The 12,720-nt window shown below is 63.1% G+C and overlaps 1 protein-coding gene across 1 annotated transcript; it reads left to right on the forward strand.

Annotated features, from left to right (window-relative positions):
• The first annotated feature begins 2,440 nt into the window (after positions 1–2,440).
• Positions 2,441–8,169, forward strand: TNFRSF4 (TNF receptor superfamily member 4). The gene is made up of 7 exons (XM_053889210.1): positions 2,441–2,784; positions 5,577–5,699; positions 6,144–6,245; positions 6,631–6,697; positions 7,333–7,529; positions 7,698–7,802; positions 7,888–8,169. The coding sequence occupies exons 1-7, from the start codon at positions 2,637–2,639 to the stop codon at positions 7,956–7,958; spliced, it is 813 nt and encodes a 270-aa protein (XP_053745185.1). The 5' UTR covers positions 2,441–2,636; the 3' UTR covers positions 7,959–8,169.
• The last annotated feature ends 4,551 nt before the right edge of the window (positions 8,170–12,720 follow it).

A 12,720-nucleotide genomic window follows, 5' to 3' on the forward strand; every position in this document is an offset into this window, starting at 1 on the left:
GTTTCTAGGCAAACAAGAGGAAAGACTTCAGAAGGGACGAGAGTGCGTGGTGGGAGGGGTCCCCATGGTGGCCAGGCCCACGTGGGTGCATCAGCAGCAAGCAGGTGTGTGACACTTGGAGGTGTGGGCTGAGCTGGTGGGGGGGGGGGGGGGTCGGCTGGGCCCACAGGATGGCGGTGGATCGAGCGGGTGACATACAGTTAGTTGTCTGTGCTCCACGGGCCGCTGTGGACCGATGCGGATACATGGGCCAGGTGTGCAGGGCCTCAGGCGGTGGAGGCCGGCGCCGCCGGAGAGGGGAGCGCTGCCCACCAGACCCCCGGGTTGTTCCCTCAACCTCAGAGGCTCTGGTTTGTTTTTGTCAACTTAAGAAAAGGTTTTTCTCACCACCTGTGGGAGACGGCGTGCACGCACACACACACACAAACGCGCATGCACATGCACGCACACCCGGCCGTCTGGACGCCCTGATCCCCTTCCCTGTGTGGACCCCGTCTCACTTGGCAGGCGTGGCGAAGGCTGACCCTGAGTGGCCCCCTGCCCGCTGGGAGAGCTGCCTCTGCCTCCGCCCCGGCCGCTGTGGGCCGTGGCCGCCTCCCTGGCAGCCTTGCCCAGGAGGAATTTCCCACAGACGGGCCGGGGGAGCTCAGCTTCCTTACCTGTTTTTCTCGGGGAGGGGGATTTCCAGCTCCTACCCCGCTCTCGTCCCATCCCCAAGGGAGGCCCCCTGCCTGAAACTTTTTAAAGTAACTGTTGAATGGTTAATTTCATCTCACGGTTGTGATTTGAAAGGTACAAAAATGACACAGTAGAGCGTCCCCTTCCTCGAGGGGTGTAAGAGAAAATGCACACGTATGCACACGTTCGTCTGGTGTGCGCACATGCGTGTGCCTGTGTCCTTCCCCCTTGACCCACCACAGAGTTCCTGCACACGGGCCTTCCCCGCCTGCCCTGGATCCACCCAGATCTGTGTCTGAGGGCGCCACGCGCTCCGTAGGAGCACACTGGGTCGTTCCAGTCTTTACTGCTGCCTTGGTGCTGTGGGGGCACCCTAAGCCCAGGGTGGGTGTGGGGCAGGGTGGGGAGAGCCTGATGTGGCCTCTAAAGTTCGTGGGGAGGCAGAGTTGGCCCCGCCGGCAGACGGCACGCAGAGTCCTGCTGGCCTCTGCCCGGCCGGGGAGTCGGAGTGGGTGCTGATAGTTTGTTTTCACAGGACTCCCCACCCCCACCCCAAAGAAGTACCTGGGTGTTCACACACGTCCCGGCACGTGAGGCCGGTGACACACACATGTGCCCGCGCACGGACACAGGTTCACACGTGCTCTTGGGCACACTGCCCCCAGGATGCATCTGCAGGCGTTTGGTCCGTGGGGCCGTCCGAACACAGCACCATGCGTGGGGCAGCTTAAACGGCAGTCCTGGGGCCCCGGTCAAGTGTGGGCAGGGCTGCTCTCTCCTGAGGCCTCTCTCCTTGGTGGCAGATGCCGCCTTCTCCTTTGTCCTCGCCAGGCAAAGAGACCCTCCCTCCCTCAAGGTGGGAAGAGACTCTCCTGGGGTCTCTCCCAAAAGGACCACGGTCCTGTGGGGTCAGGGCCCAGCCCTCTGACCCCGTCTAGCCCTAACCACCCCCCTAGAGGCCCCATCTCCAAACACTGCCACGTTGGGGGTTGGCTTCAGCACGTGGGGACACAGTTCAGTCCCTGACACTTGCGGTGTTCAGACACGCTCAGCCTCACGCACACTCTCCCACACCAGCACCCCCCTGCGTCCGCACCTGCCTGCTTGCCACACTGCTCCACACCTGCACACGCTCTCCCACGTGCTCCCACGTGTGCACGCTTGCTCTGAGCTAGTTCTGGGCACTTGTGCCAGGGACCGTGCTCTGGAGGCGGGAGCACTCCTTTTCTTCCCCCTGAGCTGGTGCCCAGTCACGGGTCCAGATGGTGAAGGGCCTGTCTCCCGACCCAGTGTGCTGCCTCAGTTCACCCGTGTCCTCTGTGCACCCTTTTGCTGAGGGGGTGAAGACTGGCGTGAACGTGGCCTTTTGTGTGGTGTGTGTGGGGGGGGGGTAGGAATAGCCAGCCGCCTGTCCCCCCGGAGGGGCCGACCCTGCCCTGTACAGGGAGAGTGGGTGCCCAGAAGGAGCGGGCTTTGGAGGGGTTCTGAGACCAACCCTCCTCCAAGTGGCTTGAGTGGGCAGAGCAGGGCAGGAAGGCATCCAGGGTGCCCCGCTTCCCTGGTGAGATGGGAGCCAGAGGGGTCCCGTGTCGGGGGGCGGGGGTGGGTGTAGACCGGATGGGCCTGGCAGGGGCCAGGGGGCTGTGGGGCCGCACTTTGGCCCCGGGGTCTGTCTGCATGCTGCAGGAGGGGTCTGGGCTGGTGCCCAGCTGCCAGCTGGCTGAGCCTGAGGTTAGTAGGTGTCGTTGAGGGGATGGGGACCGGGCCCCGGGGCAGAAGAGAAGCCCACATCCCAGACAGGCTGCCTTCCTGCCACCAGCCCGGGTCAGGGGTCGCCAGCCCTTCCTGGGCCTCCTTCCTCCTGGTCCCCTCCTCCTCCCTCCCTCCCCACCCCTCCCCCGCAGCCCTTATAGCCACATCCTGCAAGGAAAAACCCCAGACTCCTGCACCGGGCAGAGATGAGGGTGGCTGTGGGGGCTCAGCGGCCCAGGGCACCTCACTCAGCTGTCCAGCTCCTGGGGCTTGTGCTGGGCACCGCGGCTGCGCTCCACTGTGTCGGGAACACCTACCCCAAAGACGGCAGGTGCTGTAGCGAGTGCCCACCAGGTGAGTGGTCTGGCCACAGAACTGGGGAGGGATGCCTGTGGGGGCATGGGGATGAGGTACATGGGGAGAGGGGACATGGAGACCTGGGACATGGGGACATGGGGACAAGGGACATGGGGATGGAGACACGGGGATCGGGGAGGGGGAAAGGGGGACAGGGACATGGGGACAAGGGGACAAGGGCCATAGGGATGGAGGCACGGGGATCGGGGAGGGGGAAAGGGACACAGGGACATGGGGACAAGGGGACAAGGGCCATAGGGATGGAGGCATGGGGATCGGGGAGGGGGAAAGGGACACAGGGACATGGGGACAAGGGGACAAGGGCCATAGGGATGGAGACACGGGGAAAGGGACACAGGGACATGGGGACAAGGGGACAAGGGCCATAGGGATGGAGGCATGGGGATCGGGGAGGGGGAAAGGGGGACAGGGACATGGGGACAAGGGGACAAGGGCCATAGGGATGGAGACACGGGGAAAGGGACACAGGGACACGGGGACAAGGGGACAAGGGCCATAGGGATGAAGACACAGGGAAAGGGACACAGGGACATGGGGACAAGGGCCATAGGGATGGAGGCATGGGGATCGGGGAGGGGGAAAGGGGGACAGGGACATGGGGACAAGGGGACAAGGGCCATAGGGATGGAGGCATGGGGAGAGGGGGACAGGGACATGGGGACAAGGGGACAAGGACCATAGGGATGGAGACACGGGGATCGGGGAGGAGGAAAGGGGGACAGGGACATGGGGACAAGGGGACAAGGGCCATAGGGATGGAGGCATGGGGATCGGGGAGGGGGAAAGGGACACAGGGACATGGGGACAAGGGGACAAGGGCCATAGGGATGGAGACACGGGGAAAGGGACACAGGGACATGGGGACAAGGGGACAAGGGCCATAGGGATGGAGACACGGGGAAAGGGACACAGGGACATGGGGACAAGGGGACAAGGGCCATAGGGATGGAGGCATGGGGATCGGGGAGGGGGAAAGGGGGACAGGGACATGGGGACAAGGGGACAAGGGCCATAGGGATGGAGGCATGGGGATCGGGGAGGGGGAAAGGGGGACAGGGACATGGGGACAAGGGGACAAGGGCCATAGGGATGGAGGCATGGAGATCGGGGAGGGGGAAAGGGCGACAGGGACATGGGGACAAGGGGACAAGGGCCATAGGGATGGAGGCATGGGGATCGGGGAGGGGGAAAGGGACACAGGGACATGGGGACAAGGGGACAAGGGCCATAGGGATGGAGACACGGGGAAAGGGACACAGGGACATGGGGACAAGGGGACAAGGGCCATAGGGATGGAAGCATGGGGATCGGGGAGGGGGAAAGGGGGACAGGGACATGGGGACAAGGGGACAAGGGCCATAGGGATGGAGACACGGGGAAAGGGACACAGGGACACGGGGACAAGGGGACAAGGGCCATAGGGATGAAGACACAGGGAAAGGGACACAGGGACATGGGGACAAGGGCCATAGGGATGGAGGCATGGGGATCGGGGAGGGGGAAAGGGGGACAGGGACATGGGGACAAGGGGACAAGGGCCATAGGGATGGAGGCATGGGGAGAGGGGGACAGGGACATGGGGACAAGGGGACAAGGACCATAGGGATGGAGACACGGGGATCGGGGAGGAGGAAAGGGGGACAGGGACATGGGGACAAGGGGACAAGGGCCATAGGGATGGAGGCATGGGGATCGGGGAGGGGGAAAGGGACACAGGGACATGGGGACAAGGGGACAAGGGCCATAGGGATGGAGACACGGGGAAAGGGACACAGGGACATGGGGACAAGGGGACAAGGGCCATAGGGATGGAGGCATGGGGATCGGGGAGGGGGAAAGGGGGACAGGGACATGGGGACAAGGGGACAAGGGCCATAGGGATGGAGGCATGGGGATCGGGGAGGGGGAAAGGGCGACAGGGACATGGGGACAAGGGGACAAGGGCCATAGGGATGGAGGCATGGGGATCGGGGAGGGGGAAAGGGACACAGGGACATGGGGACAAGGGGACAAGGGCCATAGGGATGGAGACACGGGGAAAGGGACACAGGGACATGGGGACAAGGGGACAAGGGCCATAGGGATGGAGGCATGGGGATCGGGGAGGGGGAAAGGGACACAGGGACATGGGGACAAGGGGACAAGGGCCATAGGGATGGAGGCATGGGGATCGGGGAGGGGGAAAGGGACACAGGGACATGGGGACAAGGGGACAAGGGCCATAGGGATGGAGACACGGGGAAAGGGACACGGGGACATGGGGACAAGGGGACAAGGGCCATAGGGATGGAGGCATGGGGATCGGGGAGGGGGAAAGGGACACAGGGACATGGGGACAAGGGGACAAGGGCCATAGGGATGGAGACACGGGGTAAGGGACACGGGGACATGGGGACAAGGGGACAAGGGCCATAGGGATGGAGGCATGGGGATCGGGGAGGGGGAAAGGGACACAGGGACATGGGGACAAGGGGACAAGGGCCATAGGGATGGAGACACGGGGAAAGGGACACAGGGACATGGGGACAAGGGGACAAGGGCCATAGGGATGGAGGCATGGGGAGAGGGGGACAGGGACATGGGGACAAGGGACATGGGGATGGGAGACATGGGGTGAGGAATGGGGAGAGGGAGATAGAAACACGGGGGCCTGGGACACGGGGATGTGCAGATGGGGTCCTGGGACACAGGTGTCACGGACTAGGGGACTCGGGACAGTGGCCGGGCCAGAGGCTGGGCAGGTTGAGTCCACCCTCCTCGTCCTGCAGGTTATGGGATGGAGAGTCGCTGCAGCAGTGACCAGGACACCAAGTGCCTCCAGTGCGCGTCCGGCTTCTACAATGAGGCCGTGAACTACGAGCCTTGCAAGCCCTGCACACAGTGCAACCAGAGTGAGCGCCACCCCGGCCCTGGCCCCTGGCCCCCCACCTGCGTCCCGTCGCCCCGCCCGGTGCTCTCGTGAGGCCCCCAGCGCCACAGAAACAAACCCCAAACCACAATGGGGCTGCCACACCACGGAGGTCCCCAAGGAGAACCTTCCTCCTCCCAGGGGGGCTGAGGCCACGCGGAGTCAGGGAGGAGCATGTGCCTGCCAGGTGGCCTCTGGGGTGACGAGACCTGGATCCCAAGGGCCACGTAGGGTCCTGGTACAGGCCTGAGGGAAGGTGGGAAGGGAGGCTGCCGTGGCCACCGGATGCCCTAGGGGCCAGAGGAATATGGCCTCCAGGGGCTCTGTGTGGGGCTGCTGGTCTGGGGACCCTCGGCTTCTGTCCTCCGGCCTCTCTGCATCCCTGCCAGCTGTGCCTGCCTCACCTGACCCCCCCCCCCCCCCCCAGGAAGTGGGAGCGAGCCCAAGCAGAGATGCACACCCACGCAGGACACCGTCTGCCGCTGCAGGCCGGGCACTGAGCCCCAGGACGGTTACGATCGTGGAGTCGGTGAGCCCGGAGTGGGGGGGCAGTGTGTGCGGTGAGCCCCGGGCGGGGTGGGGGGCAGTGCGTGTGTGAGAGGCCAGGGTCACGTGCCTGGGGGGGCCTCAGGAGCTGTAAAAGAAGCATGTCTTCCATATCGCACGCTCTCACTTCCCCTGTACCCCCATCCCAGTCCTGCCACCACGTTCCTTTCCCCCAACAGACAGGTGCCCAGAAAGGGGGGGGGCGGGGCACCGGGTCCTGGCCAGTGGGTGGATGTGGGCAGGGAGGAGCTTCCGGAGGGCACGGTAGGTGAGCGCCTAGCCCTCCAGGACCAGCCCCCAGTGGCTGCAGCGTCCAGGTCCCTGAGGTGGCAGGGGATGGACTGAGATTGTCCTTGTCTTTGTTGCAGACTGTGCCCCGTGCCCACCGGGACATTTCTCCCCAGGTGATGACCAGGCTTGCAAGCCCTGGACCAAGTGAGTGTCCTGGGGGCCTGGGGATCAAGGGGCCAGGCCTGGGAGCAGGAAGCTGCCGGCTGGGGGTGGGGTGCTCCTGGCTCCTGCTGCCCTGACAAATGGCCCGGTCCCCTCATGACTCCTGCTCCTCATGGCCCATGACCCTGGCCCCACCATGGCCCCTGCCTGCCCGCTCAGCCCCGGGTCCAGCCTCCTCCACCAGCCTGGCTGCTGGGCCGGAGCGAGGAGTGTGTGAGACTCTTTCCCAGGCCCTGGGAGTTTATGAGACCAGTCAGTTGTAGCTGGGGGCTCCGTGGTGGGGGCAGGAAGAGACGAACAAGCTGGTGGTGTGAGAGGGCAAGACTGGGCTGGAGCCGGCTGGGAGGAGACTGTGGGGAGCAGAGGGAGGGGAAATGGGGAGTGAGGGTGTGAGCAGTGGCCTTGGAGACCCTGCAGGGTGTGAGGCCCCCTGGGGGGGGGTGAGGGGCCCGGGCAGGTCTTTGGCGGCCCACACAGTGATCCAGTGTGGGTCCCCAGCTGCTCCCCACATCCCCCGGTCCTGTCTCGGTGCTGGGCCCATCCCGTCGGTCTGGCAGGAGGCAGGGGAGGTGGTGGTACAGACCTATGGCCTGATCTGCACCCCCTGCCCTTCTCAGCTGCACCTTGGCGGGAAAGCGCACGCTGCGGCCGGCCAGCCAAGGCTCAGATGCCGTGTGTGAGGACAGGAGCCCCCCAGCCACCACGCCTTGGGAGACCCAGGGCCCCCCAGTCCGGCCCCCTACCACCCAGCCCACCACAGCCTGGCCTAGGACCTCACAGGAGCCCTTCACACCCCCTGCAGAGCCCCCCAGGGGTAAGGGGGCCTGGCCTTGCCCCAGCAGGGCCCCCCCCCAGTCCAAAAAAGAAGGGGGCTGGGGGAGGATGGGGTAGAGACGCCCTCTGCCCTTGTCGGGGTCCTCCTGGGGCGGGTGGACTGCTTCCTCTGGTGGCCCCAACCTCAGCAGGCCCCGCCTCCCCACAGGTCCCCAGCTGGCCGCTGTCCTGGGCCTGGGCCTGGGCCTGCTTGCCCCGGTGGCGGCCGCACTGGCCCTGCTCCTGCACCACAGAGCCTGGCGGCTACCCCCCGGTGAGTGCGCAGTGTGTCCCCAGCCCAGACGGCTTCCCGAAGGGGTGGGGCCGTTGCCCACCTCCCCCCCTCTCCTCCTCCCCAGGTGGAAATAGCTTCCGGACCCCCATCCAAGAGGAGCATGCCGATGCCAACTCCACCCTGGCCAAGATCTGAGCGGCCAGGCCAGGGGCCCAGAGGGTCTGCTAGACATTGAGGGGCCGTGGGGCGCCCCCAAGCACGGGCCGCCACATCCCACCTTCCCACCACCCACCCTGCCACCCTGCGCCGTTTTAGGTGCTCCTGGGCTGACACCCAGGGCTCTGCTATGTATGCTGTGCATACTCCCCGCCCAGGGTGGTGCCCCCCCCCCCCCAATAAACGACACTGGCACATGTGGTCTCTGACCGGGCACTGGTGGTCTGGGGGCTGCACACGTGTGGTGGGGGGGGGGGCGCGGGGGCTGGGGCTGTGCCCACCTCTGGCTGGAGAGGGGGCTCAAGCCGACTGCTCAGGGACCCCAGGACCCCTGCCCTCATCCTTCTCTGGGCACGTCCCGGCACCTGTGGTGGGACGTGGAGGCCTAAATGAGCGTCCTGGGGGTGGGGTTTGGACAACCCAGCAGCTTGTGGGGGGAATTCAGGAGCTGCTCCCCCCCAGACCCTAAACCTGGGTGAGTGGGCCCGAGGCCCCCCCAGTGCTAATGGGAGCAAGTAGGAGGCCTGAGGCCCTGGTCCCCAAGGGGACTTTTGAGAGCGACCCTTCGGGTTTATGTGTTCCCCTGAAGGAGAGAGCTCTTTCTCGAGGCCTCTCAAACCCCCTGCCCTGCCAGACCTGTGAGTGGGTCCCCGCAGCAGCACTTTGGGAAACGAGAGGCTTCTGGCGGGGCGGACTGCACGGCGGCCGGCTGTCCAAATGCCCATCGACGGCACAGTCCCACTGACCTCAGCGTGCCTTCCAGGACCATGGGGCCCTCCCGCTGGGGCGCCAGGCCACAGAGCGAATGTCCTTCATGGCTGCGGGGCATCCCGCAGCCAGCAGGTGACTCCGAGCCCTGGTTTTGGCAGAGCCTCAGCTCTGGCCACCAACCCTCCTTGTTTCCTGGGCCATCTTTCTCCCCAAGGTCGCCCCAAAGGCCTGTTCAGCCTGTCTTCAAATCTCCTAGTGCTCCCGCCCTGGCCCGAACACCGCCAAGGGGAGACAGGGCCGTCCCTTGTTCATCAGCACCGAGTCCCCACAGGCGTGGGACTCAGCAGGGAACAAACCAATGTAAACCGTACCCTCCAACAGACAGCAAATCCACACCATTGATTTGGGGATCAGGGGTCCCCAGGACAGCATGGAGGCTATGGCAAAGTGCTGTGGGGCTGGTGGAGGGGCCAGATCCTTGGGGCCCAGGGCTTCCTCTCCACACCTCCCCGCTCTTCCCCCCTTCGCACACCCAGGACGCCCTTCGCTTGCCTGGCTGCCCCAGCTCTGCCATCGGATGGGAAGGTGGACAGACTCAGCTTTTCTTTGCTGCCACACTGACCCTGAGCACACTCTCCGACCCCTCACCCCCTGCCCGTCTGCTGAAAAACCCCAGCCTCCATCTACCCCAGGCCCTGCCTGACCCCCGAGCCTGGGTGTTGAGCTGGTACCTCCCACAAGCCCCAAAGGCACACGCTCAGCACGGCGACTGGTGTGTCTCCAGCTTCCTTCTCCCACGCGGCCCCTCCTCCACGCCCCCACCTGGCTCCACATCCGGGCCCACTGTGGGTACAGGTACAGGCTTTGAGATTCCCATCTCCACACCACCACCACCCACCCCCTTCTGGTTACTGCCTGGCTCCTTAAAGGGCCCTCTGCTAACAGGAACAGGGGTCACCATGTCGGTTGGAACAGGTGATTGTGCAGAAATGTGGCGAGCTGCTCATAAAGGATTGGAAAACGCAGACGAGCAGATAAAGATCATCTCTCGCCGCACTGCCCAGTTACAGAAACTCTACTCATCCACGCAGCCTGTGGCTAGGGGTGGGGGGTGGGGGCTTCCGGAGGGGCTGGAACGAGAAAGCAGACGCAGGCACTGACATTTTGCTGATGTCACTCGTGCCTTTTGAGGGGGCTTGCTCATAAGCCACCATTCCGTGGGCATGATGTAATCTAGGCCCTTTGATTTTTGTGCTGCTGTGGCTGGTAACCACGGAAGATCCTTCTTCTCCCACTCGGGCCCCTCCAGTGGACATTTTCTGCACAGAGCTCCTCCTGCCCAGCCCACCTTCACCCCTCCCCCACAATAAACTGCTTCCAGAAGTTTCTCTGCCCTTGCTTCCGGAAGGACCAGCTGATGCATGGCACAGGCCGACAGAGTTTGTGGGTGTTCATTGTATTTGCCTGGGCCACTTAGCGGAAACGGGGTGACCCTGCGCTGCCACAGACGGGACCCCTCAGGTCTTTGAAATGAGCAGTGGACGAAGGAACTGCCCCATTCTGTACTTGGAGCACCTTTACCTGGTGTCCGGCAATGGCCAGCGCTTGGACCCGTCTCGTCTAGGAGCTGAGCGGAGATCTCAGGGCTCCTTAGAGAGGGTGGGCCTTACTTCAGCCCGGAGCCCCTCCCTTCCCTGCAGGACCCTGTCTGACCGTCTGGGTAGGGGCTGTGCATCCTGGGACTTGAACAGTTGGGTCACAAGTTGCTAATTCCCGTCATTTCCCTCGGGCCAGGTGGCAGGTGCAGGTCTCAAAGGCCTATGTCACAGCTATCAGCACACCTACAGCCCGTGGGGCACATTCCCGATTCCCCCTCCCCAGAATTCTCAGAAGTCTTCACCGCTTCCCTGCCAAGACTCAGCTGGAGGGCTGGGAAACACGGCTGAGCTTTCCAGGGGGGCTTACAATAGGAGGCAGGGCCCCAGAACCCCTCTGTGCCACACGGGGAAGCCGAGGCTCAGAGAGACAAGGGACAGTGAGCTGGAGGCTGTGTTCTCTGTGGTTCGAGAGCTCTGTCAGGGGCTGCCCCTCCACCCACTTCCAGGAGGACCAGATTTGTCTGGAGAGGTCTGGATACGAATGGGCCCAGCAGTTAGAGCTGTGACCTGAGCAGGCCACCTCTGACCCAGAACTTCAAGTGACCGGAGGCTCAATCCATGCCCAGACCTCTCCTTGCCAGCAACCTCTCCCAAGATCCAAAGAGGTCCTTGGGTGGGGAGGTGTGAGGGGGCTTCCCTGGGGGCTCTAAGCCATGAACAAGATGTCCGCACAGCAGCAGTCCAGGGTCCAGGTGCGTGTGTGTCTGTGCGTGTGTGCATGTGTGTGCGTATGTGTGTGCATGTGTGTGTGCGCGTGTGTGTGTGTGTGTGTGTGTTGTAAGATGACACCGTGTGCATCTGGAGCCCAGTCAGACCTTCTTGGCCAAGTGAGGGGTCTTGTCTTGATCCCTAGAAAGTGTGTGTGTGTGGGTGTCCTGATCCCTGGAAAGTGGGGGGCCTCTTGGTATTGGGCTCTGTGCTAAGGACCGGTGAGCTGGTAGGTCTCTGGGGCCCGGATGCCAAGGGACTTCATCCTACACTCTCTGGTGGTTGGAGGAGATCTTTATTTTTTATTTTATTAAAAAAATTGTTTTATGTTTATTTTTGAGAGGGGGGGAGGAACAGAGAGAGAGGGAGACGCAGAATCCGAAGCAGGCTCCAGGCTCTGAGCTGTCAGCACAGAGCCCGACGCGGAGGTCGAACTCACAAACCTCGAGATCATCACCTGAGTTGAAGTCTGATGCCCAACCTACTGAGCCACCCAGGCGCCCTGAGGATGTGATCTTTAAAAGCCCACAGAGCCCTCCTGAGGAAGTTGGATCCAGGGTAGGGGACGAGGCCAGGTGTGGAGGGGGCACAGAGAGGGAGCAGTCCCTGGCCAGACCACCCTTCTGGGGGGGGGGGGTCCCTGCACCAGTCTACCTGTGCCACCTGCATCTGGCACCCACCCTTCCTGCCTACATCTCTCCCTACAGACCTGACAGACTGCAGGTTTTGAATAGAAAACATGTTTTTAAATGTTTATTTATTTATTGGAGCGGGGAGGGTCGGAGATAGCGGGAGAGAGAGGATCCCAAGCCGGCTCCACACTGCACGGCGTGAGATCGTGACCTGAGCCGAAATAAAAGGCGGCCCTCAACCAACCGAGCCACCCAGGCGCCCCTGAACAGCAAACATTTCTGACTTTCCCCCCTCCGGTCCTACCCCAGACATAGTTGGGGGTGTAGGCTGTGTTCCATGCCCCCCTCAGCACTCACACATTTGGCAGCATATTCAGTTTCTGGGTAGGAATTCCTGGGCCAAAGGGCATGAACACTTAGGAACCCCCAAGGTCACCGCTGAGCCTGAGTCTCCTGGAGGTCCCCAGCCCCGCCCTGTGAGGTTGGGTTCTCCACCTCCTTGAGATAGAGCTGGGCCCAGTTGACTTAAAAAAATTATTACTTGGGGCGCCTGGGTGGCTCAGTCGGTTAAGCATCCGACTTCGGCTCAGGTCATGATCTCACAGTCTGTGGGTTCAAGTCCCGCATCGGGCTCTGTGCTGACAGCTCAGAGCCTGGAGCCTGCTTCCGATTCTGTGTCTCCCTCTCTCTCTGTCCCTCCCCTGCTCATGCTCTGTCTCTCTCTGTCGCAAAAATAAAATAAAAAACATTAAAAAAAAAATTATTACTTAGAGCAGTTTCAGGTTCACAGAAAACTGAGGCGCAGCTGCAGAGATTCCCACGAGCCCCGGCACCCCCCATCGCCCCCCCCCCCCCCAGGGGCCATCTCTGGCCGCCAGGGACACGGCATGGTCTCCCAGGGTGCCTGGTCTACAAAGGGTCGCTCGCTGCTGTGATCTGTGGTTTGGGCAAAGCTGTAATGACGCGCGGCCACCACTGGGGTCGCACGTAGTTTGACACTCCGCCCCCTCCCATCCGCTGTGCTCCGCTCGC

This window comes from Panthera pardus, unplaced genomic scaffold (genome assembly GCF_024362965.1).
Source record: "Panthera pardus isolate Hobbes unplaced genomic scaffold, ASM2436296v1 HiC_scaffold_11, whole genome shotgun sequence".
NCBI lineage: Eukaryota > Metazoa > Chordata > Mammalia > Carnivora > Felidae > Panthera > Panthera pardus.